At 35.5% G+C, this 21,987-nt stretch overlaps 3 protein-coding genes across 3 annotated transcripts; 2 read left to right on the forward strand and 1 right to left on the reverse strand.

Annotated features, from left to right (window-relative positions):
• Positions 1-875: 875 nt before the first annotated feature.
• LOC128228342 (uncharacterized) lies at positions 876-3,855 on the forward strand. The gene is made up of 4 exons (XM_052939602.1): positions 876-1,012; positions 1,281-1,370; positions 1,622-2,966; positions 3,205-3,855. The coding sequence occupies exons 2-3, from the start codon at positions 1,307-1,309 to the stop codon at positions 2,956-2,958; spliced, it is 1,401 nt and encodes a 466-aa protein (XP_052795562.1). The 5' UTR covers positions 876-1,012; positions 1,281-1,306; the 3' UTR covers positions 2,959-2,966; positions 3,205-3,855.
• A 9,858-nt stretch (positions 3,856-13,713) lies between these two features.
• LOC128228816 (P2X purinoceptor 7-like) lies at positions 13,714-15,089 on the forward strand. The gene is made up of 3 exons (XM_052940315.1): positions 13,714-13,992; positions 14,362-14,592; positions 14,803-15,089. Exons 1-3 carry the CDS (start codon positions 13,796-13,798, stop codon positions 14,951-14,953), a joined length of 579 nt encoding a protein of 192 aa, XP_052796275.1. The 5' UTR covers positions 13,714-13,795; the 3' UTR covers positions 14,954-15,089.
• Positions 15,090-17,709: 2,620 nt separating this feature from the next.
• On the reverse strand, positions 17,710-21,615 carry LOC128226366 (uncharacterized). Its single transcript, XM_052936245.1, has 7 exons — positions 21,238-21,615; positions 20,558-20,650; positions 20,231-20,332; positions 19,809-19,916; positions 19,087-19,170; positions 18,474-18,567; positions 17,710-17,833 (listed from the first exon to the last, which is right to left on the reverse strand). Exons 1-7 carry the CDS (start codon positions 21,613-21,615, stop codon positions 17,826-17,828), a joined length of 867 nt encoding a protein of 288 aa, XP_052792205.1. The 3' UTR covers positions 17,710-17,825.
• Between the last annotated feature and the right edge of the window lie 372 nt (positions 21,616-21,987).

Genomic DNA, 21,987 nt, shown 5'->3' on the forward strand with positions numbered 1-21,987 from the left:
AAAAACCTTTCATTTTTTGTAATGAAAATAATATTATAATAACTAAAGCTGAACAGATGAATTAAACAAAATCGTTGAGCCTGATTATCGAAATTTGACGTGCGCAGTACATTCTAAACTAATCGGCTTCTAATTCAAAAATATTGTTAGTGATATTTCAATAGTTATGCAATTCCATAAACTCTATTTGTTTAAAAAAGAATGATACGGTGATCGTCAAAGTTACTTTCCTGGGTGATAGTTGCTATTGTTTTCAAATCCGGCATGAAAGTGGTGTTTATGGCATACTACTGACAGACATTATGATGGTTGAAGTTAACTTCGAGTGTTACTTTGTTGTGACACTGTAAATGTTTGGTACATGCTCATTTTACTGTAGAATTAGCATGTCAATGAGCTTTATTATACTTAAATCAAACTCTGTTTTAACTGAATGCGAAATACTATGAACAGTATATAGGTGATGCTTAACCGCATCGTAAAGGTTCAACATCATCATTCAATGTTGTTTTTCTATATACATACGTTTAAACATCACGTTAACCGATACATTGTGGCTCAGTATTACTTTGTCATTTAAAATTTCAGTGACGTCTTTTGGTATGCAATGCACCTACTGATTAGCTCGCAGAACACATGCGTCAGACAACGTGAAACAAACGAAAATTCCAACGTACAGAGATCAATCACATCACTGGAAATAAACCCACGCTTTGCGATTTCAAGCTTTCCTAACCGATATTTCGCGTATAGTTAGACAATGATCATGTTAATTTTGACATTTGTGTCGTCGAAAATTTCAGCGGTTATGTTTTTATTATGAAACAACTGCGGTTTATTAATGCTTATAAATACGAAAACATACCAGACTCTTCAGACGAAACACTAAGACGGAGAAGGGTTAGGATTGAAAACTTAAACCACTATAACATAGCTATAAAAGCTAGTTTACAATTTATCAATCAACTAACAAAAACGGAAATACAAATTCATCATACACATTAGAACGAAGGTAGGTGTTTTTTTTGTAATTTTGATACAGCCTGCTTTAGGTAGAATGTTTTGTTTGCTTTTATTATTGCCATTCGTTCCAAAATCTCATGTTTTGAAAACATGTGCGTTTTTCATTTTTCCAAACAAAAAGTTGTACATCGAATGGCACTAGCGTAATATTGAGTTTAACACATGATGTAAATATCTACCAATCTTAGTTTGCATTGTTGAATATGTGTTAACAACTCTATATAAAAAAAGAAAACAATCTCCCATTTTTCCTCCAGAAACTGTATAGAGGTATCCCGCAGACATGAAGACTCTTCTACAAACGTTATTATGTTTCGTTTCCGTGGCGCAATGCCTATCGCTAATGGGTATGAACTATTTGTTGTTTTCTTTAGTTTTACTAGTTAACGTTGCATGATACTATTCGCTTAGTATTTTTCATAACATGTAATCAATAGCGTCTTGATAGCGTGCAAATGCGGATATCATTACCATTTCAAACCAATTAAACGAAAGTTTTATTACACTGTTTGATTGGCATTGCCATCAGTTATGCGCATTATTGCATGTTATATAGGCTCTGATTGTATATTGATCCAACGTGTTTTCTTTTGATTAGGCACATACTCAGGCAGACAAAGAACAGTCGTGAAGAAACCAGTGGTGTTCGATCAGAACCCGATATTTCATCCCAAGCCTATAGGTCCAAAACCTTATCACCCAAAGCCAGTTGTTAAGCCTGTACTGTTTGGAGTAGAGAACAGTGTCTTCGGTCAAAGACGTCTTTGGGGAAACGGTGCTGAGCCGGATTTCAATAGGTTGCTGTCAGGTGGCAACCAATTTGGTCGCCAAGCTACCAAGGAAACTCATAACATTCACAACATGGTGAAGGCTTCCGTTGGAACTGGTATCGGCGTTGGTCCGATGTCGCACAACATCGTCAAGTCTTCCGTTGGAAATGGAATCGGCGTCAATCATGTTTTCCATATGTCTGCACAGTCCGCAATGTCTGGACGTCATATAGGAGGAATTGGTGTTGACCCTATTACCCATAACATCGCTAAATCGACCTCCGTTGGTACTGGTGGAATAAGAGTAGACCCTTTTAATCACAACATCGCAAAGCAAATGCAATTTCAACATAACACGATCAAATCATCCAGCGGTATCGGACACATTGTCGCTGGTAAACCGAGTTATGGTGTCGGATTTTCTTCTGGTACTGTTCGTGTTGACCACCATGGACTCACTTCTCACAATATTGGAAATAGTCACAATCTTGCAAAAGCCACCGGCGTGCCCACAGGCTCTGGTTTCATGAACCCAGGATCCCATATCAACCGTAAAGCAGAAGCACAGGCGGGCCATGATTTTGCAAAAGCCTCTGGCGTGCACATAGGAAATGGCTTCATGAACCAAGGATCCCATATCAGCCGTAATGCAGATGCGGGCCACAATTTTGCCAAGTCAGGTGGAATGAATGAATTCAATTTATTTGGACAAACGTCAGGATCAAACTTTGTTCACGATATGAATAAGGCTCAGTCCGGTATTGGTCAGTTAAATGGCTTTGGACATATGATAAGACCCGCTGGTGGCGCATCAGTAGTCCACAACGTAAACAAGGTCGGAGCCGGTGGGGCTGCTGGTGTGGGACATGATAGGTTGGCTGCTGAAGTAGGACACGGACTTGCAAAGAATTCAGTTGCTAATGCTGTTGGGATTGTTGACATGGGATCTGGAGGAGCGGTATCTATGGGAGATCCCTTCGCAAATCAGGCTGCGGCGCGACTTGCCCAGGAGTCACTTCACGTCGCTCAAAAGACGGTCGGCATGGCTTCTAACGGAGGTGGTGCTTTCATACAGCCTGTTATGCATAAACCAGCAATGCCAAAGAAGCCTGTTGTCTTCCCTACCGGATACGGCGGTCGCCCTCGTCGTGTTCGCGGTCATTAGAGAAAATTGTAAGTATATATAAATATATTTTCATTTTAGATCGCTCAATTGTGATTAAGCATTATAGCATAGCAATAAGGATGGCTGTTTACTAACTGTACAAATTAACTTTATCATCTTATGATTGATAATCATTAAATTCAAAATATGTATCTTATCATGATGATTAGTTATCCTTTTATCATCATGACATTATTTTAGAAGCTGTAAGAATTATGTTGATATAAATATTGTTTTTCTTTGCAGATTTACTCAGTGATGTGCAATATGGTTACGAAATGGGCGAGGTACTTGATCCAGCCAGTTATTGTGATATGTACATGTAGCATATATTTGATTATTTATTGAAAGTTAAAATAAAAGCCATAAAAGCAAACTGTCATTTCATTTTAGTCCCTTTTGAATCTATAGTGATAAATGGTAACAAAAGCAGTTTCTGTTGTTGTTAGAGTATCGTCTCTTTTAAATATATACTAAATGACATCTTTGTACACGAAAGATAGAAGAAAACAATGATTTCAATAAAGTCTTAGCCTTGAAACCTTTATACAGATTTTATCAACCTTGATATTGATGAAGATTTCGTAGAGAAGTCATTATGAAGTTATTCTGCATTACGATCGTTTAACTAAAATAGATTGAAATATTTTGAATATTTGACGTTTCTACATCAATGTGTCGGTCAAATTAAACAATAAAATTTTAATTACTGGAACATAACGAGATCAATTACACACAATCGTAAATGCAATATCTTCATTATATTCCAATACAGTGTTCTAGTGACAAGTCGGTTATCTGCTGAAAAAAAATGAGACTGTAAGTGGCACGTGTAAACCTCCATTGTATTTGAATATGAATATGGAAACGATATTCAATAAAAGTCACAACCTTAAACGTTTTTTCTTTCTTCAAAATGATGACGTCTCACGCGGTTAAATGATGTCATTATTTTGTAATTTCCTGCTTTAATACAGTAATTGTTGATATTTGTAAGTATGATGTTGTATGGAATCAAGAGAAAATTACACGTTTTTCTATAATATTAAATGAAATATTAACTATTTTATTCCAATTATCTTCAACATAAAACAATGAGAAAAAACGTGTGTCTTGCTATATTTATGTCGGATAAAATAGCAGTTTGCACGACTGTAATACCATTATCTACATGTGTATTCGTGTGTTGGGACCAAAGATGAGTTTTCCCGGTTATGCATCTGAAACCACTGATATTACAGTTTATATTTCTCTGATACCGAAATTGCTGTAAAATACGATTAAAGAATATAAAACAGGCTGTAGTGGGGAGGGAACTCTATAGCCGGTAAAGTCGAGAAAAAAATAGAAAAATGATACCATATCCACTCGCACATTAAGACAATTACATAAGTTGACGGATATTTTAACATTTATGGAAACTACATTGGTAGAACTGTGAGTTAAGGTATATTAACAAATCTCGCTACAGTATTTTGCTGATTCGCGTTACTAACGCTTTTCAATTTTGTGGACTTCAAAATGACACTATTTGAGCATATATCAACATTTGTTGAAGAGTTCCATCGATCAGACTCTTAGTTTTAACACTCTTTTATATGATATTTGCCACATTTTATTCTGTAATATATATTTGTTTTCAATATAAAAATTGCACTGATTTCAACATTTTATTTACTATAAGTGCAGTCAGTATTTGGATCCCTCTCCAATATCGATGTCATCGCGTTGAAACGAACAGATTCGCTGTGTATTTGTTATGTATGCCTAGATGTCATTTGCGCTAGCACTTTCACGAAATATAAAAAAACAGTGACAAGACCAGTTGTCTAACAATTAACCAAACAATAATGCATATGGTTCGTGTACTGGAAAAATATAGTAGCCATTATGAATGGGGTTTCTAATTGCACTGATTTCAACATTTTATTTACTAGAAGTGCAGACAGTATTTCGATCCCTCTCCAATGTCGATGCCATCGCGTTGAAACGAACAGATTCGCTGTGTATTTGTTCTGTATGCTTAGATGTCATTTGCGCTAGCACTTTCACGAAATATAAAAAACAGTGACATGACCAGTTGTCTAACAATTAACCAAACAATAATGCATATAATTCGTGTACTGGCAAAATATAGTAGCCATTATGAATGGGGTTTCTAATGATAGCTAATGATAGCTTATGGTCACAAATGCCAGATATGCAACGATAGACAAGAACATTATGATAGTAGGAGATCTAAACTTCCATCTTAACATTCCAACAGACCAGTTCACCAGCACTCTTGAATCATGTGGCATGCAGCAACATGTTAATGGACCAACACATGTCGGCGGCCACACACTGGATGTTGTCATCACCAGGGATACAGATAACATAGTATCAAATGTAGCGATCACAGATCCTGGACTTTCTGACAACACGAGTAAAGTGGCACGAGACCATTATGCTGTTACCTTTACCGTTCAGGCTGCTAAACCAGCCCCTGTAAGAAAAACAGTTTCCTATCGAAAAATACGCTCAATCGACGTGGATTCTTTCAGGAATGACATTATGGAATCAGACATTCTCAGTGCCATTTTGGAATCCACTGATGCCGAAGAGCTTGTGAATGCATACACAAATGAACTATCATCTTTAATTGATAAACATGCTCCACTACGGACCAAAACGATCGTTTTACGACCTACATGTATTTGGTATACAGAAGACCTTCATGATGCCAAACATTTAAGACGAAAGAACGTAAATGGCTTAAAACTAAACTCACGATTGACCATGAAATATACAGAAAACAATGTGCATATGTGAATAAGTTACTTAGACGGGCTAGTGTTAGTTATTACTCGGACAAGGTAGAATCATGTGGGCGAGATCACAAGAGTTTATTTAAGATAACCAAACATTTACTGGGAGGTTCGAATGACATGGTCTTGCCTTCTAACAAAGAGTCTAAAAAACTGGCTCAGGACTTTAGTGACTTTTTTATCGATAAAATTGAAAGTATACGTAGTGAAATAACTACACACACCGATCAGACTGACACTTTCTCAGGTACGCAAGTGGTTAATCAACCATCAACTGTATGCCAACTTGTAGAATTTACGGCAGCTCCAGAAGAAGAGGTAAAGAAGATCCTTTTACGTTCCCCAAATACATTGTGTGAAATAGATCCTCTACCAACATGGCTTCTGCAGATGTGCATAGATGAACTATTACCTGTGTTGGCAAAGATCATCAACGTCTCGCTTGAAACTGCGTACGTACCAAAGTCTTTTAAAAGCTCACGTATCAGACCTTTTTTTAAAAAAGCCTGGACTCGATCAGAACACACTCAAGAATTACAGGCCTGTTTCAAACCTTCCTTTTATTTCTAAGGTTCTTGAAAAAGTAGTTGACGCCCGTCTGGAACAGTATCTTGCACTGAACAACCTACACGAGGAACACCAGTCTGCCTATAGAAAGCTCCACTCCACTGAGACCGCTTTAATCAAAGTCCAGAATGACATTCTCCAATCCCTTGACCAAAACAAAGTCACAGTACTTGTTCTACTCGACCTGTCTGCAGCCTTTGACACCACTGATCACAACACTCTTTTAAATAGCTTGGAGCATCATTTCGGAATTTCAGGAAAACCGCTCGCATGGATGTCCTCATATCTTAGTGATCTCTACCAGACTGTGTGTATTGACGGTGTACTGTCAATACCAGTACTATTGAATTACAGCGTACCCAAAAGTTCGGTTTTAGGACCCAAAAACTATATCATGTACACCAAGCCAGTTGGTGACATTTGTAGAAATCATAGACTTAAGCATCATTTTTATGCCGATGATTCACAACTGTACTTATCTTTTGAACCAACAGATACGGGTTCCCAGGTCGAGGCATTGCGTCGTGTTGAGGCCTGTCTCAATGATATTGTGTCTTGGATGCATGACAAAATGTTAAAACTGAACGCAGACAAGACAGAAGTAATACTTTTTACATCAAAACGCAATTCTAATCTCGTTTCGGATATCTATGTTAATGTTGGAGTCTCTGAGATAAAGCCAACCACATGCGTCAGAAATCTTGGAGCAATCTCTTGTGAACTCTCTAGTCACATCAAGACTCGACTACTGTAATGTGCTGCTCAATGGCATACCTAAGACCGTGATGAACAAAATGCAAAATGTTCAAAAAAACAGCAGCCCGCATTATAACGAGGACTTCCCGTTACAATCACATCACTCCCGTGTTCAAAGAACTTCATTGGCTACCTGTGCACTACAGAGTTCATTACAAAACACTCTCTATTACATACAAAGTCTTGCATGGCCAATCACCGGAATATATCAAAAGCATGTTAGAGGTATATAGACCCCTACGCGACCTAAGATCAAGCAATAACTCTATAACACTACAAGTACCAAGAAGTCGGACTGCTATGTATGGTGACAGAAGTTTCTTGACTGCTGCCTCAAAGCTGTGGAATTCTCTTTCAAGAGGAATAAGGAACTGTGACACGTATGCTTGTTTTAAAAGAGCCCTGATGACACACTTCTTCATTGAAATTTATGGGAACTAATTGTCATTATACACAGTTATCCTTAACCTGTCATTTTTAACGTTTGTTTATTTTTATTTATTCATTTTTTTATTTATTTTTTTAAGAACAGTTTATGATGTGTGTACACTTAATTTTACTCGGCCCGTGTCTTTTAAGTACTGTTTTAGTATCGCTTCTTATCTTTTATATTTTTTAATACCTTCTGAAGATTGGTTGTATGTAGCCGTAGTGTTTATTTTTATCATGTGTATCTGCCTTATTCTTTCTATACAGTATATGTTTTTGTATATATACTTATATTTGTTTGTTAAGCACTTTTGAACGTATGTTTTTATGATAAAAGTGCTATATAAATGGGGTATAATAATAATAATACATGTCCCAGTTAAAAAAAATTATGCGTTAACATGTATACGTTTCTTTTGAGCATCTATCGAGTCTTTGTACCTTTAGGCACAGGGATCAAGGTCAAACAACCACTGAATAAGTGGCTAAGTAAATGACTAGTATTGGAGTAAAGAAAGAATATCGATGTATTGCATCGTTTTCAGACCTGACAACGATTGTAGTTCCTTCGTAAAAATAGTGAAAAAATAGTACATAACATTTAAATAATAGAGTACAGAAAGAGAGACAACCCAATACAAGTGAAAATAAATGCATTAATAAGTTAAGTATACTTGTACGTACATTTTAATTGTTGCCGTGAGTAACGCAAAGTAGATTTCATAAATCCTGCGCATATAACTTGCACCGTAGCAGGGAAACATTGAAACATCACCAGTCAATGAAAGATGATTCATAATTTTAAAGTTAAAATCATCCCGAAGATAATGAAGTATAATGGTAAATTTCACACATTTAATACGTTAATGCTCATCTTCATAAGACGAGTATGATTCGTCAAATCGTAATTCCGAAAGGGTATATTATTTTGATATAATCAGTAAATTAGGGATTATCCGTACGTACAATGTGATCACTTATTTAAACACGTTGTAAAATATCTCAACAAGAGCCATATTACCAGATTTTGAACATTTATTTACTCCCGCAACAGTATAAAACATTTAACAAGTAAATGTGAAAAGATAGATCATCCACACCTCAGGGTCGAATATACATCAGATTGAACATGGAAAGCTCATAATGGTGCAACATTTTAGGAAAAGCAAAAAAAATGCTCAACCTACTGATGAGACATATATATATATATATATATATATAAATATATATATATATATATATATGTATATATATTCTTCAAGAAAGCATTCAACCTTCTAGTACGACCATATCTTGAATACTCTTCATTCTGGGACCAATACTTTAAGCAGGATATTTAATCCCTTGATAAAGTCCAACGCAAGGGAGCCCGATTTGTCACTTGGAACTACTCGTATCGAGAGAGTGTAACATCTATCCTCAATTACTTGAACTGGCAACCATCTCAACACATACGTAAGAAAAAAAGACTAACCCATTGCCATAAAGCAGTTAGCACCCTTTTGCAATTCCGGGCTATGTTACTCCAGCGCATTACCATGAGACATAACAAAGCCTACTCTGAACTCCGGCCATCTACGAACAATACAAGAACTGCTTCCATTCGATACTGGAAAGTAGACGGCTTCAGCACTGCTCTGCAGACATACACAGCCTAAGCAACACAGACGTTGGTTTGTTTCAATTTTAATTGTAAATATGCCTAATACGATATAAGGTTTTTACCGCTTTGATGGTGTCACTTTCCTGCGATGCTCTAATGCCCTAAACAGTAACGAAGTAGAAGTAGATAAGTAGGTTTTACCTACCGTTTTCCTATAAACTCATGCCCACATTTTACAAAAGAATGATTAAGTACGAACGAAACACCTCACACACCAGAGAATGTTCTGTAAATATAATTTAGGACGAAATGAATCTAAAGAATTGTTGATAACCAAAAATTAAATATTTCCAGAGTTTCCATTACCATCTTACAAAAGTTTTTAGTATGTGATTTAAATGCATTTATGCAAGATGTGAGCAAAACAGAAACTTGTTTTGTATAACAAGAAAAAGAATTCACTTATACGGTGCTCTGAAATTTAGGTAGTCAATGAATTGTTGGGATTTTTGTTTTGATTCGTTCAATAATGCAATACAATGACATCAAGAACAAATGTGAAATGATGCATAGCATCAGGTCGGCGCGATAAAAATAGAAGAGAAAACATGCATGTGGATCACAAAAAAAAATGTTGTCATTTACATCAGGATGAACCAGGCTGTAGTCTACGACGCCCTCTTATATTTAAGATTGATACTTCAGATACTTAAATGTTATCTAAGTCTGAGTGATGTACAAAATTTATAGTTGTTATAGTTTAAATTCAGTTCAATGCCTGCACTTAGAGAAAAACAAATCATAAATATTTGGATTCCTTGAAATATTAACGGTGCTCAACTTTAAGTTGAGTTATTTTTCTTAGGAAAAACGCTATATGCCTTTTTTATTGTTTTAATCAATTGGGATTTGAACTGTATTTAAAAGAAATATGTGGTTGTCCTATACGTGAAACACTAGAAATGGCATTTTTTATAATTATAAAGTGTTGCCTGTGTGCATTGTTCAAAGTGTATATGAAAATGAATAAGTAGTATATAATCTAAAGGGACCGAACAACTTTGTCTGAAACGCGTTGTTTTGGGGCAATATATGTATGGCATTTAAATATTTCTAGCACAGGATCACCATTTCATACACTATTTCATGCATTCCCGTTTATGCATCTGAAACGACTGATATTACAATTAGTATTTTTCTGATACCGAAATTGCTGTAAAATACAATGAAAGTATAAAAAACAGGCTGTAGTGGGGAGGGAACCCTAACCAGTAAAGTCAAGAAAAAATAGAAAAATGATGCCATATTCAATCGCACATTAAGACAATTACATAAGTTAACGGATATTTAACATTTATGGAAACTACATTAGTAGAACTGCGAGATAAGGTATATTAACAAATCTTGCTACAGTCTTTTGCTGATTCGCGTTACTAACGCTTTTCAATTTTGTGGACAAAATGACTCTATTTGAGCATATATCAACATTTGTTGAAGAGTTCCATCGATCAGTATCTTAGTTTTAACACCCTTTAATATGATTTTTGGCACATTTTATTCTGTAATATATATTTTCAATAAAAAATGCACTAAACATTTTACAGTGAAACTGCGTTCCCTCGAACAAGCGGTCGCTCGAGAACCGGCGTTCCCTCGAGGTCGGAGCTTGGTCCCGAACTTTTTTCCTTCTATTTTCATATAAAATATACCCACGCTGCCTCGAAACCTAATTATGTCGAGCAGTCGAGCAATATCCTTGGTCCCAAGTACACAAATCGTGCACAAAACCTTATGGCTCCCTCGTGGTCACAATTTCACACTTTTTCCCGAACGCGTGTTCCAAAATAAACAAACAATTGCCAGGTTTTAAAATTTTCGCAAGTTGTAAAAATTGCAATGTCAGTTAAAAGGCAATTTGATAAGGTGTGAAAAAACCGTTTATCCCTTTTAACGCATGACCGATATTAGTTGATATGGGCATTAGAGATGATAATTATGACAAGTTAATGACGAGAAGTTAATTGTGAGAAATTTAAATGAGTAATAAAAATATGATTAAAACACTACCATATCGATCCAACATCGGAATCTCTGAAAAGAATTCCTTCTTGTCACTTAGCTTTGCAATATGGCAAATGAGAAAGAAATATAATTTCCTACGTTTGAGTAAAACGAATTAGAAGGAAATTAATTTCCCTTGTTTATAATGTAATAACCGCCAGGTGGCGATTGATAAGCACGAGGAATTCGTGCGAATATGAATGTAAAGGCATTCAGCTTTGGGGAACCGATCCGTTCACATCGATTCAATTGATTGTTAAATTTGAGGTCGTACCGGGCAGTATGCAGCAGTCCGTGTTTACTGAATAGGCCGTATAAAGCATGGTTTAAATCCTCGTGCAGAGGGTAAGTCGTATTGAAAATATGTTTGTTGGATTTATATGATATTACGAATTACATGTATGATCATAATTATTCAATATACGTAGTAGAAAAGTGAAAAATTCAGAAATGATGAGTTTATTCAGTTCATATGTATTGTGTTACTAGTGAGAAAATGTCATTGTTTTTAAAAGCATCGATAAATTTGTTCTAGAGAAAATATTTCCGCTATTTTCATATTTAGTGCTTCGAGTTTTACTTATAAAGAGTGTTTTTCGTTGACATATAATTAAAGAATTTTTAGGTGACATTTTATTTCTGTTTTGCGAGCTACACGTTGGAGAAAGATGCAAAACAAAGAAGTCGGGGCTACAGGATTTCGCGGTTCAACCACGTGGGTGTGAACGCATGAGCTTGTCAAGCTGGTCATCTCGTGACAACTTTTTTGGGTTGATGTCATCGCCTGTTTACGTGCCACGCTTCCGGTGTATTTCCCTCGACTGTTGGGGTTTTCTGTTATAATATCACCAGACAGCGTCACCCATAGTTGTGACCATACAGGCAACATAAAAGATAAGTATTATAAATAAAATTCAATCAGCTCTGAATTGAAAGAGAAAGATTTTAAGCAATGCTGTTAAATCTGCAAAGCATTACAAATTATGATAATTATGGCAGAGCCATTGGCTTTAAGTTCATTGATGAGGCGTATGGAGCGTTATGGAGTCTGTCCGTGTGTATGTCAGTAAAATGTGTTCGATATAAAAGGAATTCATATACTTATTATTCAATATTCAGTTTGTAAATGGTGTGATACTACCGACATATTCAAGTACTTACTGTATATAAAAGTGTATATACATTAATTTTCACAATATTTCAAATTCGGTAGGAAAGGCATTTCTATGTTATACGCAAGGATTATCAAAAGTAGTAAGTTTTTAAATAAAACTGCTCGCAAAATGTCATGAAAGATTGCATGGGCTAATTTGGGTTGGTCTATTTGTGCCCCCGATCACAATGATTACACATGTATTCAAGAAAATGTCATTTGATAGAGCATCAGGAGTTCTGATTGTTCCATGCTGGAAATCGGCATTGTTTTGGCCGTTTATTTGTCCGAATGGATCATTTGTAAGGGAGGTAACCGATTGGTTTGATTTGCCTACTAGGAGACAGTATTATGTCCCTTGCAGAAACGGTAAAGGCATGTTTGGTAACACGGACTTGAAATTCCGCATGTTGGCTTTAAAAGTCGATTTTTCTGTGTAAATGAACAGGCAATGATTTACGTTACGTATTGATATATGGTCTTTGTATATAGTAAAAACAGTATTGCACGATTTGATCTAATGTTGCTTGGTCTAAGAAATATGACAGTATTGTCCTTGTTTGACCGCGGGCAGTATTGCAAGGCGCGGAAATCTATTTTAATCATGTAAATAGCGCGGGCAATATTGCAAGGCGCAGCACTTTATTTTAATTATGTACATAGCGCGGGCAGTATTGCAAGGCGTTGGTTTTGATTCAATTTGATATTTAAAGAGAGCGCGGGCAGTATTGCAAGGCGCTGTATTTGATTCATTTAGACATATGAAAACAGTGTGCACAGGCAGTATTGCAAGGCACAAAAATGCATGATAGATAAACATAATATGCACAGAGCGCGGGCGCGCAGTATTGCAAGGCGCCAATTTTTCTAGTTGAGCTATTTAAAGAGCGCAGGCAGTATTGCAAGGCGCTGTATTTTTATAATTCAGTCATGCAAACAAAGCAGAGGCAGTATTGCAATTTTTGGATGTAGATACGATTCGAATGTCATTGATGTTTCTTTGGAGATAAAACGTTGCCAGAATTGGTTTATATTTGCATGTAAAATAACATGATATATGTCGATTTTGAATGTAAAATAATCATGCATAAAATTTTGGTTGTATTCGATACTGTTTTGTATTGTAGATATTATTTAATGCAATTTTATGATTAAAAAGAAAAAGAGTATGTTCAGATTTGATATTTTTTCGTAAAACAATTACATTGTTTACAAAAAGAGTTTTTGGTTTTGAAAGATATTTAAAGGTACTATGCAGCCTTATTTTAAACTTTTCGGTATAGGTTCTATTCGGCATCATATTTTGATTGGTAATTTTCTTACGAAAATTTACGATCATTTTACCTGTTTCCGAACGGTATATTACGCTACATTTCATACCTGTACGGAAAATGACGGAAATATTTCCGGAAAAGTGCGAAGTCGATGATCAGACTGTGACGTCACAGTCGTGAATCCAAAATGTCTGACAGCGAGAATTACACAACTGACGGAGATGAATCGATTGATTTTTCGGATACTAGCTCGTATGACGCTGAAAATAACATTGTTCCATATCAGTTTGAACCATTAAATAGGGATGATTTAATTGAAGACGACATTAATCGTCTAGATCTTCACGACGGAGATGATGGAAATCGAATTGGCAACACGAACTGGTAACCTAAAGTTACTAAACTTAATTTGAACTTCTTTATCTATGCGGAATCGATACCCAAAAATGTTAAAATGCAAATTCAATTTGAATACAAGTTTGGTTTTAAGTCATTCAGTGTCACTGTTTTTATATTTTGTAATTCATGTGACAATTAAGAATGTCGTGTAATTCAACATTTGTCAAAACTGAAATGTCTGAAAATACATGAACGTGACTATCTGTACTATAATATTTTCATAACTATTGCTTGGTTTATAAATTATTTTGTACATCAAATTTCTAATCTAGATTATCATTTATAATCCCATATCCAGCAAAAGAACTTGATTATAGTAATTTTGTAGTTTATTTGATGATTTAATTGTTTTAGTTGCAGATGCAATAGCTGTATTGCTATGCATACAGAGCGGGAATCGGTATGCTGCCGTGATGTTGAACAAACAAACTTCAAACTGGATGTGTTCAATGAAGAAGGCCATGACATTGAATGTATAACAGACCACCCCGGGTTTGGCACTGTTTGCCTGGACCGCTATGTGCTAGAGACTGCATACTACCAGTACAGACAGCAGTATGGAGTGCCGCAACAGGAAGATAATGAGTAAGTCTTAGTTGTATAAAAGAAATAATCAATGCATGTGGTTCAAAGTTTATTTACATTCTGTCAGTCACTAGAATGCTATCACATGATATTCTTAGAACTTCATTTTGTTTTAATATCATCAATATTATAACCGCATATAAAAATTAACCCCCTATAATTGGGAGTTACTTGTATAATTTCACATTGGTTTGACATCTTATTTTGCAGGCAACAGAGATATGTGGCATATCGCCAGTTTGTCAGATGGTGTTGGGGATATTTGGGAAGAGAGGTGCGTGTTGTACTTCCATCATGTGCAGTTCAAAGGATTAGGGCGCAGTTTCCATCACAGCAGTATGAGGGATTTCAGGACTTATAGGCAGTCATGACAGATGTTTGCGACATATTGTTTGCTACTTATGTGTCAGATTTCAATTTTACTATTCCAATATTTTACCACAAGTGTTTTGTGTTTTTTGTGATGAATCAATTGAAATAAAATGTTTGACAGGTTGGATTACTTTTGCATTTGTTTGAACTACGAAAATGATTCCTTAGTGCAAGGCCATGGCAATATTCAATATCCATCATATATGCATGAAGCATTTGTTCCATGTTGTCATGTTTTGGTCACTCCTTAGTTAAATGAGTAAAGCTTGTAATGACAACAATTAAAGGGTCTGTCTGACAAGTTATTTACTAGTGGAAGTAATTTGAAGAAGAGCACTTTAACATATATCCTTCAAATAATTCAAAGTTGTTTGAGTCGCCCCAGCCCATGTGATAGGGACATAATGGCAACTACATTAAACTTTATCCATCGCAATGCAACAGTTTTAGCTGTAAAATCGACTGATCACTTTGTCTAATTTGACATATTGCCCACTATCCATAAACTGAGTTTCATGAACTAGCTTTGATACTTCTTGAATTATCACAGGAACATATTGGCTATATCTTTAATGTCAAGGGCAATAACTCGCTCTGATGAAAAAATAAACTAACGTGCATAATCTTCATATTACTATCTATCCACATACCAAGTTTCATCAACTTAGCTAGAGAACTCTTTTAGTATTCCAAGGACCGATAATTTTTCCATCAACAGCTATATTTTTATATTTCAAGTCAAGGGCCATAACTCGGCATACATTTACCTGAAGAAAAAAATAAACAAATGTGTATTATCTACACACTGCCCTCTTTCCACATATGTTTCATTTAACTTGGCTTTGATTCTTTTTTTCCCTATCACAGGTTCAAATTGGCTATAGTTTTAAAATCAAGGGCCATAACTTTGTCTGACAAAAAAATTAAACTAACATGCATATTGCCTCTCCACTTACTAAGATCATTGACCTTTAATACTTTTTGAGTTATTGCCTGACTGAGATTTTTGTGGGCGGACTGAGGGTAAACCTTGAGCCCCGTCCGATGAAACCGGTAGGGGACTAAAAGAAAAATAAGATGTGGTATGGGTTTAGGTTTGTAATTTATATTAAGGATGATTGTTATTTCAAACAATAAAAGCACCAAATGATATGTACAACAATTCTCTGGCATTGAATTAACAGAAAACAAGGACTAGAATGGCAAACATGCACTTAACAAAGGAAAACAATCAATCTAAACTTTTGAAACCTGATCAAGAGGCTGGATAAGAAAAAAAAGGTATTGCTAATATTACACAGATACTATAAAGTTATTTTTAAGTAACAATATTCAAAACTTTAGTGAAAGTATAATACAAAAAAACCATTCCACTGTCACAAAGATTCATTAGATTATACATGCATATATACAGAAACAACCACCATTACAGGAAATAATATTCAATTAAGATACAGGTTATACATGTAGTGTTAAAAAAGGAAAATGCCAAATTGTTGACAAATCTTGGGATATATTCAAACAGTCACAATCTATGTTTTTTCTTATTTCCCCTACACTAATATTTCAACCTTTTGTTTTTTCCTAAACACCTTGTTACCTCAACCTTGGTTGGCTTTCTTTTCCCTGATGTGAGGGGAGGTGGGGCTGGGGTTGACAGTTTGTTTTTTTCACCACATATTTCTATACACATGTCAAGAAGTTCCTTTACATAACCAAAGGTCATTTCATCATTCACAAACTTGACTGAAAAGTCATCCTTATATTTTGGAAATACTATCTTCAGGTTGAACTTTCCATTTTTTGATATTTTTTTACCTCTTTGCACATTTTCATTGAAATGTAGGGCCGCCAAGTATTGGCGACACATTTGTCCGTGGAAGGAATATGCTGTCATTTTTGGTGCAAAGTGATTGATTACACTGTGAAATGATTCCAGTGTTGACGTTTGAAATCCTGTGGACAGCTTTTTGATGTCCTTGCACAGTCTCTTGTTTAGCAGAATGTCTTCCATTTTGGCAGCTGCCTTTGAGCCCTTTTTTAACCATTCTCGGGGTTCAAGGGGACCATGGGTGCACTGCTGGTAGAGGTCACCATGTCCAGTGTGAATGTCTTGAACATGGTTGACCACTGATGTCCACTTTGCTGCAATCATGGAGCCCTCCTCTCCCTGGGATGATGCGGCTGACCAATAAAGGTGATTGGTGATACTCTTCATCCACTTGCAGACTATGTTGCAGTCTTTTTCCTTGGACAGTGCAAGGAGCTTCTTTTTCACAGCTGAAACATAGTAAGAGTATGTGAAATATGTACTAAATGAAACTTTTGGAAAGTATCATAAGCCAAATGTTGGGTTTAAGTTTTTTATCACATGTTGGTTTTGAAATGATCACTAAAGAATAAAGTCTTCTTTATGAAATGAACAATGTTTTGAAATGAGATCCTTTGGTTCCCCATTGTGACTGTTTAAGCAAAATTTGGTTGAAATTAACCACACTTTGTCTGATAATGAACAATAACAATTGCTCATCTTTAGCACTTGTCAGAAGTAGGTGGGCTTTCCAACATGCTATTATAGCATTCATGAGACTTATAGACTGACAATCTAGGTCAATCATTATGATTTAACCCTAGATACGGTAATACATGTATGTTTCCACAGCTGAACAAAATATGTGTTACCTTTTCCAATATGCCACACATCAAAGGAATGGACAGTCCCAGGTAAATTCTCTCTAATCCACTTTTGTATTTGCAGATGCCTGTCTGTAATGATTTCTGCAAGGGACAGGCCACATCTGCGTAAACTGTCAGTTGCTCTCTTAAGGCCCTCCAACTCCATATGGTAGCTTTACTTCACTTCATTGGACTGAAAAAGATAGCAGAAATAAATAATTATCATGTTGCTAAATCACCGTGGTATCAATATTCATACAATGTAACTGTTAAACCAGTGAAGACATTTTTTACATAAACACCCTGGACTTTAATTCAATATATTCTCATGTAAACTAGGCAAAAAGGTAATAATCAAAGGCAGTTGTATGTTTATTTACCATCATCTTATTTGAGAAACTAGGACTAGTGCACCAGCCTTCACTATTATGTTATCAAGTTACAGAATGTTTTTGTTCTTGCCAAATCATATGCAATATTTTGTCAATCTTACTCAAGAATAATGAATACATCTCTTGAAAAGTCAACAAAATTACTAGTTATTCTAAAATATCCCCAATTCTGTTTGACATCAACCTTTGGCATTCATGCATTGGTCTTACACACAACAGAAGGCATCGTATGATCAACTATTATGTCATGTTATATCTTGCTTCAGACCCAAAATACATGGCAATGTCCCCAAGCAGATAACTTCAAACATTTGGAGAGACACATGATGCAATAATAACCACTCATTTGACTTTGAAATGAAACTTTTAAGCAGTCAGATTTTCAACCTCCAGCAATTTGACAGCTGCATAATATGGATTTTATTACACAAGTAGAATTACCTTTAGTTTTTCGCTTAATTGGCGGTGGCCTGCGATTCACTTGGGTACCCCGGACAGCAGTTGTTACACAACACTTTGGACATGCACATGAGGCCTGAAAAATGTTAAAAATTGTAGACTGTCTTAGTCAGATAGTTTTTGTAGCTTATCTGGAATAATATGCATTATTTGGACTTTATCTTCTATAATTGTAACATAGCATGGCTTCATGTCAGCTGTGCTTGTGGTAATTTCAAGTTTTAAAAGGGCAGGGTGCTGCGGAAAAGGCACATGGCACTAAAATCTTGGTTAGAATGGCACCTTCTAACTACTATGAAAACCTTAATTATATTTTTTTAGAAATATGGCTAAATTGCTTAAAATACAAGATCAAGACATTTGTTTGTATTTGAAATCATATAACAAGTTTTAAATGCAAGCGAAACATATGTATAGGAAATATTTTATTATCTGTTAGCTTTCAACAATTACAAAAAGACATCGTAGTTCACAAGCTGGTCTTCATGAAAGTGTAGGGGTGCTACTAAAACATATATATTGTGTAACACCCTCCATATAAACTCATAAGCTAAAACCGAAAGAAAATGATAACAATAATCAAATTATTCATTACCTTCTTATTGCTGGTATTCATTGATCTCATCTCTGTATGTTTGAGTTTACCCATGTTCCTTTTCAGGGAATCATCACAAGATTTCTGAAATAATACATAGTAATGCCAACAGTCACAATAAATGTTCACATGAACATATATGAATACCTTTAATATGTACAACTTACAAATAAAGGTGTTTACTTCTTTAAAAAGTAATTGCCAAAGCTGCTTTACTATACACTGGAACATAACATAACAATGAGGACATTCTCTTTAATGGAGATATACACAGTATGATGAAATAGCAAAAAAAGAAGAAAACTTGTTGAACACTGACTTAGACATGGTATCAATGTGTACAATGCATCACATAGTTCATTCTTATGCATGATTGATTAGCCAATGTTATCACGTGATATTACCAAATTCAGTATATAGCTCAGATATTCAATTGTTCATGGTAAGCCTTGGTAGCACAGTGGATATGACACTGGACTGCAATTTTGGCCACACCAGTCCGAAACCAGTCTCTACCTCGATTTTTTATTTGCATTATGGTCCATTTTTTTTTACAGTTGTGTTATCTAAGGGTAAAACATTGTACCAAATTATTGACTTTGTGCTAAGATTCTTTACCAATCTGGTGTATAGTCCCTTTACAATCAGCATCTCGAATTGATAATAATTAGGTTTGTTTTTATTGGTGTCTTTGTTTCAAATCAACGATTTTCTATATGTACCTTTGACTGGATCTTAGCATCAGTACTGTGAGTTTCTAGGTCTTGTTGAAGGTTAAGGGCTGAGGCTACTGTTGAAGACTGGTCAACGGGAGGTGGTATTTCAGCGCTCTACATAAAAAACATTGATAGTTGAAAATGATATCAAAATATTTATTGCACACTAAATACAGTCATCGAAATAAGGCTTTTGGATGCACAAGCCCGAATTCACATATCACTGCTTGGCATTACATCTTTGAACAAGCTCTGCTGTATAAAACTCAGACTTTGAGCAAGCCCAGAAAGCATTTTAACAGTGCAGGCCTTGCTGGCTTGTGCTAATTTCGACCACTGTAAATATCAGTAATTGACCCTATAATCCTTCCTTTTTAAAGACAAGTGCCTTTAAATGATCATCACATAAGTGTTTGAATAAATATTACCTGCATGACAGTTCTTTTACTGTTGTCCAACTCCATGTCCATGTCTAATTCAACTGCGTCAACTGGAAACTCAGTGGATGGAGGGTTGGCGGTCATGTCACCCTAATGAAAGGAACAAAGTGCCCATTAGTATTGATAATATATACTCAATACAAATAGTTTTTAAGGAAACAATTACACACATGTACACTTCATTTCCATAAATGAAACTGCAATTTGATTTCATGGTGGGTGTATATGATTTAAGAGGGAAAAATCCCAAACAACTCTAGAAAATCCATTGAAATTTTAAACATCCTACAAATGAATACTAATATAAATACATACTAGATTAACAGGAGATAAATCTGGAACAGCATCTGTATACGTTACAGCAGTTGATTTATCAACTTGGCCTTTCTGGTTGTAGTCACTCAGTATCTGAAGGGGAAGCGATTTTTTATAGGTATATATATACAATAACCCTTTACTCAAACTTGAGATGTTAAAAGTCAAAACATTTATAAAGCATCTTCAAGGTTCTTTCACTAATACTTCTATACCATAAGTTTTTTTTATATATCCGCAATATAATCCAGTAAATGAAAGACAAATTATGAACCATACTTGCAACTTTACAACTATTTTAATCTTATAATATGCCTAAAAAACATGAGCAAAATAAACACAATGCGTTCATCATCCTTTATTTACAGAGCCTCTGGAAGATACAGATTAAATCAAACGGTAGCAGTATAACCCGTTTTCATATCGTACAGTCAGATCTTGCTTTTTCATGAATGTATGTCTATTCATGATTCATTTATATAAAAAATTTTATTACAAATAAGTCCTGACATACATGTTTTGCACATACATTCAGTATGCACTAATTTGTATACATTTTAAAAAGAGTGTTCTGCTCAGGTCTATTTACAAATACTAACCATCCAAGTTGAAGGGCTAAATTGAAATGTTGACTGATTAAGTCAAATAAACCTGTTAACATATTAAAATGTGCAACATACCCTCCTCACTTCTCGTTTGCGCACTACCGGTCTTGCTTGGACTTGGTCAAGGTTGCTTTTCCTAACTTTGTCGCCAAATAATGTGGGGATAGCTTCGTCTATTAAAGCAGTTCTATAGGTTAGACCGAGACTCCATTTAGTTCTGGTAGTCATCGTGAACATTGTCAACTCAAAATGCTCAGAACACACAAGCTGTGCATTTGCGGAACCGTTTTTCGAGGGACCTTGCCATCCGGCCCTTGAACACTCAGACCCAGTCATCTGAATTGAACGAATCCATTGTTTCCGGAGTTTCTCTTCTTTGGGAAATGTGTGCAGACTAATTCCATTTCCTGGCACATTGCTACATCCCCCAACACAACACCGAGACCGTCCCATTGTTTACACTAATTAATATTCCACACTTAAACTAACATCCGTGTCGTTCTTTTCAATGTAAATAAACAATATGGCGGAGACGAGTAACGACTCTGACGTCACGACGAAAATTTACGAATGAGAAACCGGACTTTCCCGATGATGGACAATATCGGAAAAGTACAATATGCGAATATGATTAGTCGGCTACTACATCGTAAATATTCGCAAAAGTTCGGAATTTTCAGTTCAGACGTTATAAATAGACATATCTTAAGCCAAATCAACGGTGTTGACATAGTCACTGCATAGTACCTTTAAGGTACTATGCAGCCTTATTTTAAACTTTTCGGTATAGGTTCTATTCGGCATCATATTTTGATTGGTAATTTT

The sequence above is a fragment of the Mya arenaria genome, chromosome 3 (assembly GCF_026914265.1).
Source record: "Mya arenaria isolate MELC-2E11 chromosome 3, ASM2691426v1".
NCBI lineage: Eukaryota > Metazoa > Mollusca > Bivalvia > Myida > Myidae > Mya > Mya arenaria.

What these genes read in the sequence shown, in the direction of transcription:
- LOC128228342 (XM_052939602.1), top strand. Translation starts at nt 1,307, where the DNA reads ATGAAGACTCTTCTACAAACGTTATTATGTTTCGTTTCCGTGGCGCAA. An exon ending in GCAATGCCTATCGCTAATGG is followed by an intron (nt 1,371 to 1,621) that starts GTATGAACTATT and finishes TCTTTTGATTAG; the next exon opens with GCACATACTCAGGCAGACAA.
- LOC128228816 (XM_052940315.1), top strand. Translation starts at nt 13,796, where the DNA reads ATGTCTGACAGCGAGAATTACACAACTGACGGAGATGAATCGATTGAT. An exon ending in CGAATTGGCAACACGAACTG is followed by an intron (nt 13,993 to 14,361) that starts GTAACCTAAAGT and finishes TAATTGTTTTAG; the next exon opens with TTGCAGATGCAATAGCTGTA. An exon ending in CCGCAACAGGAAGATAATGA is followed by an intron (nt 14,593 to 14,802) that starts GTAAGTCTTAGT and finishes CTTATTTTGCAG; the next exon opens with GCAACAGAGATATGTGGCAT.
- LOC128226366 (XM_052936245.1), bottom strand. Translation starts at nt 21,615, where the DNA reads ATGGGACGGTCTCGGTGTTGTGTTGGGGGATGTAGCAATGTGCCAGGA. An exon ending in GTAAAAGAACTGTCATGCAG is followed by an intron (nt 19,917 to 20,230) that starts GTAATATTTATT and finishes TTTTTTATGTAG; the next exon opens with AGCGCTGAAATACCACCTCC. An exon ending in TGAATACCAGCAATAAGAAG is followed by an intron (nt 18,568 to 19,086) that starts GTAATGAATAAT and finishes AACATTTTTCAG; the next exon opens with GCCTCATGTGCATGTCCAAA.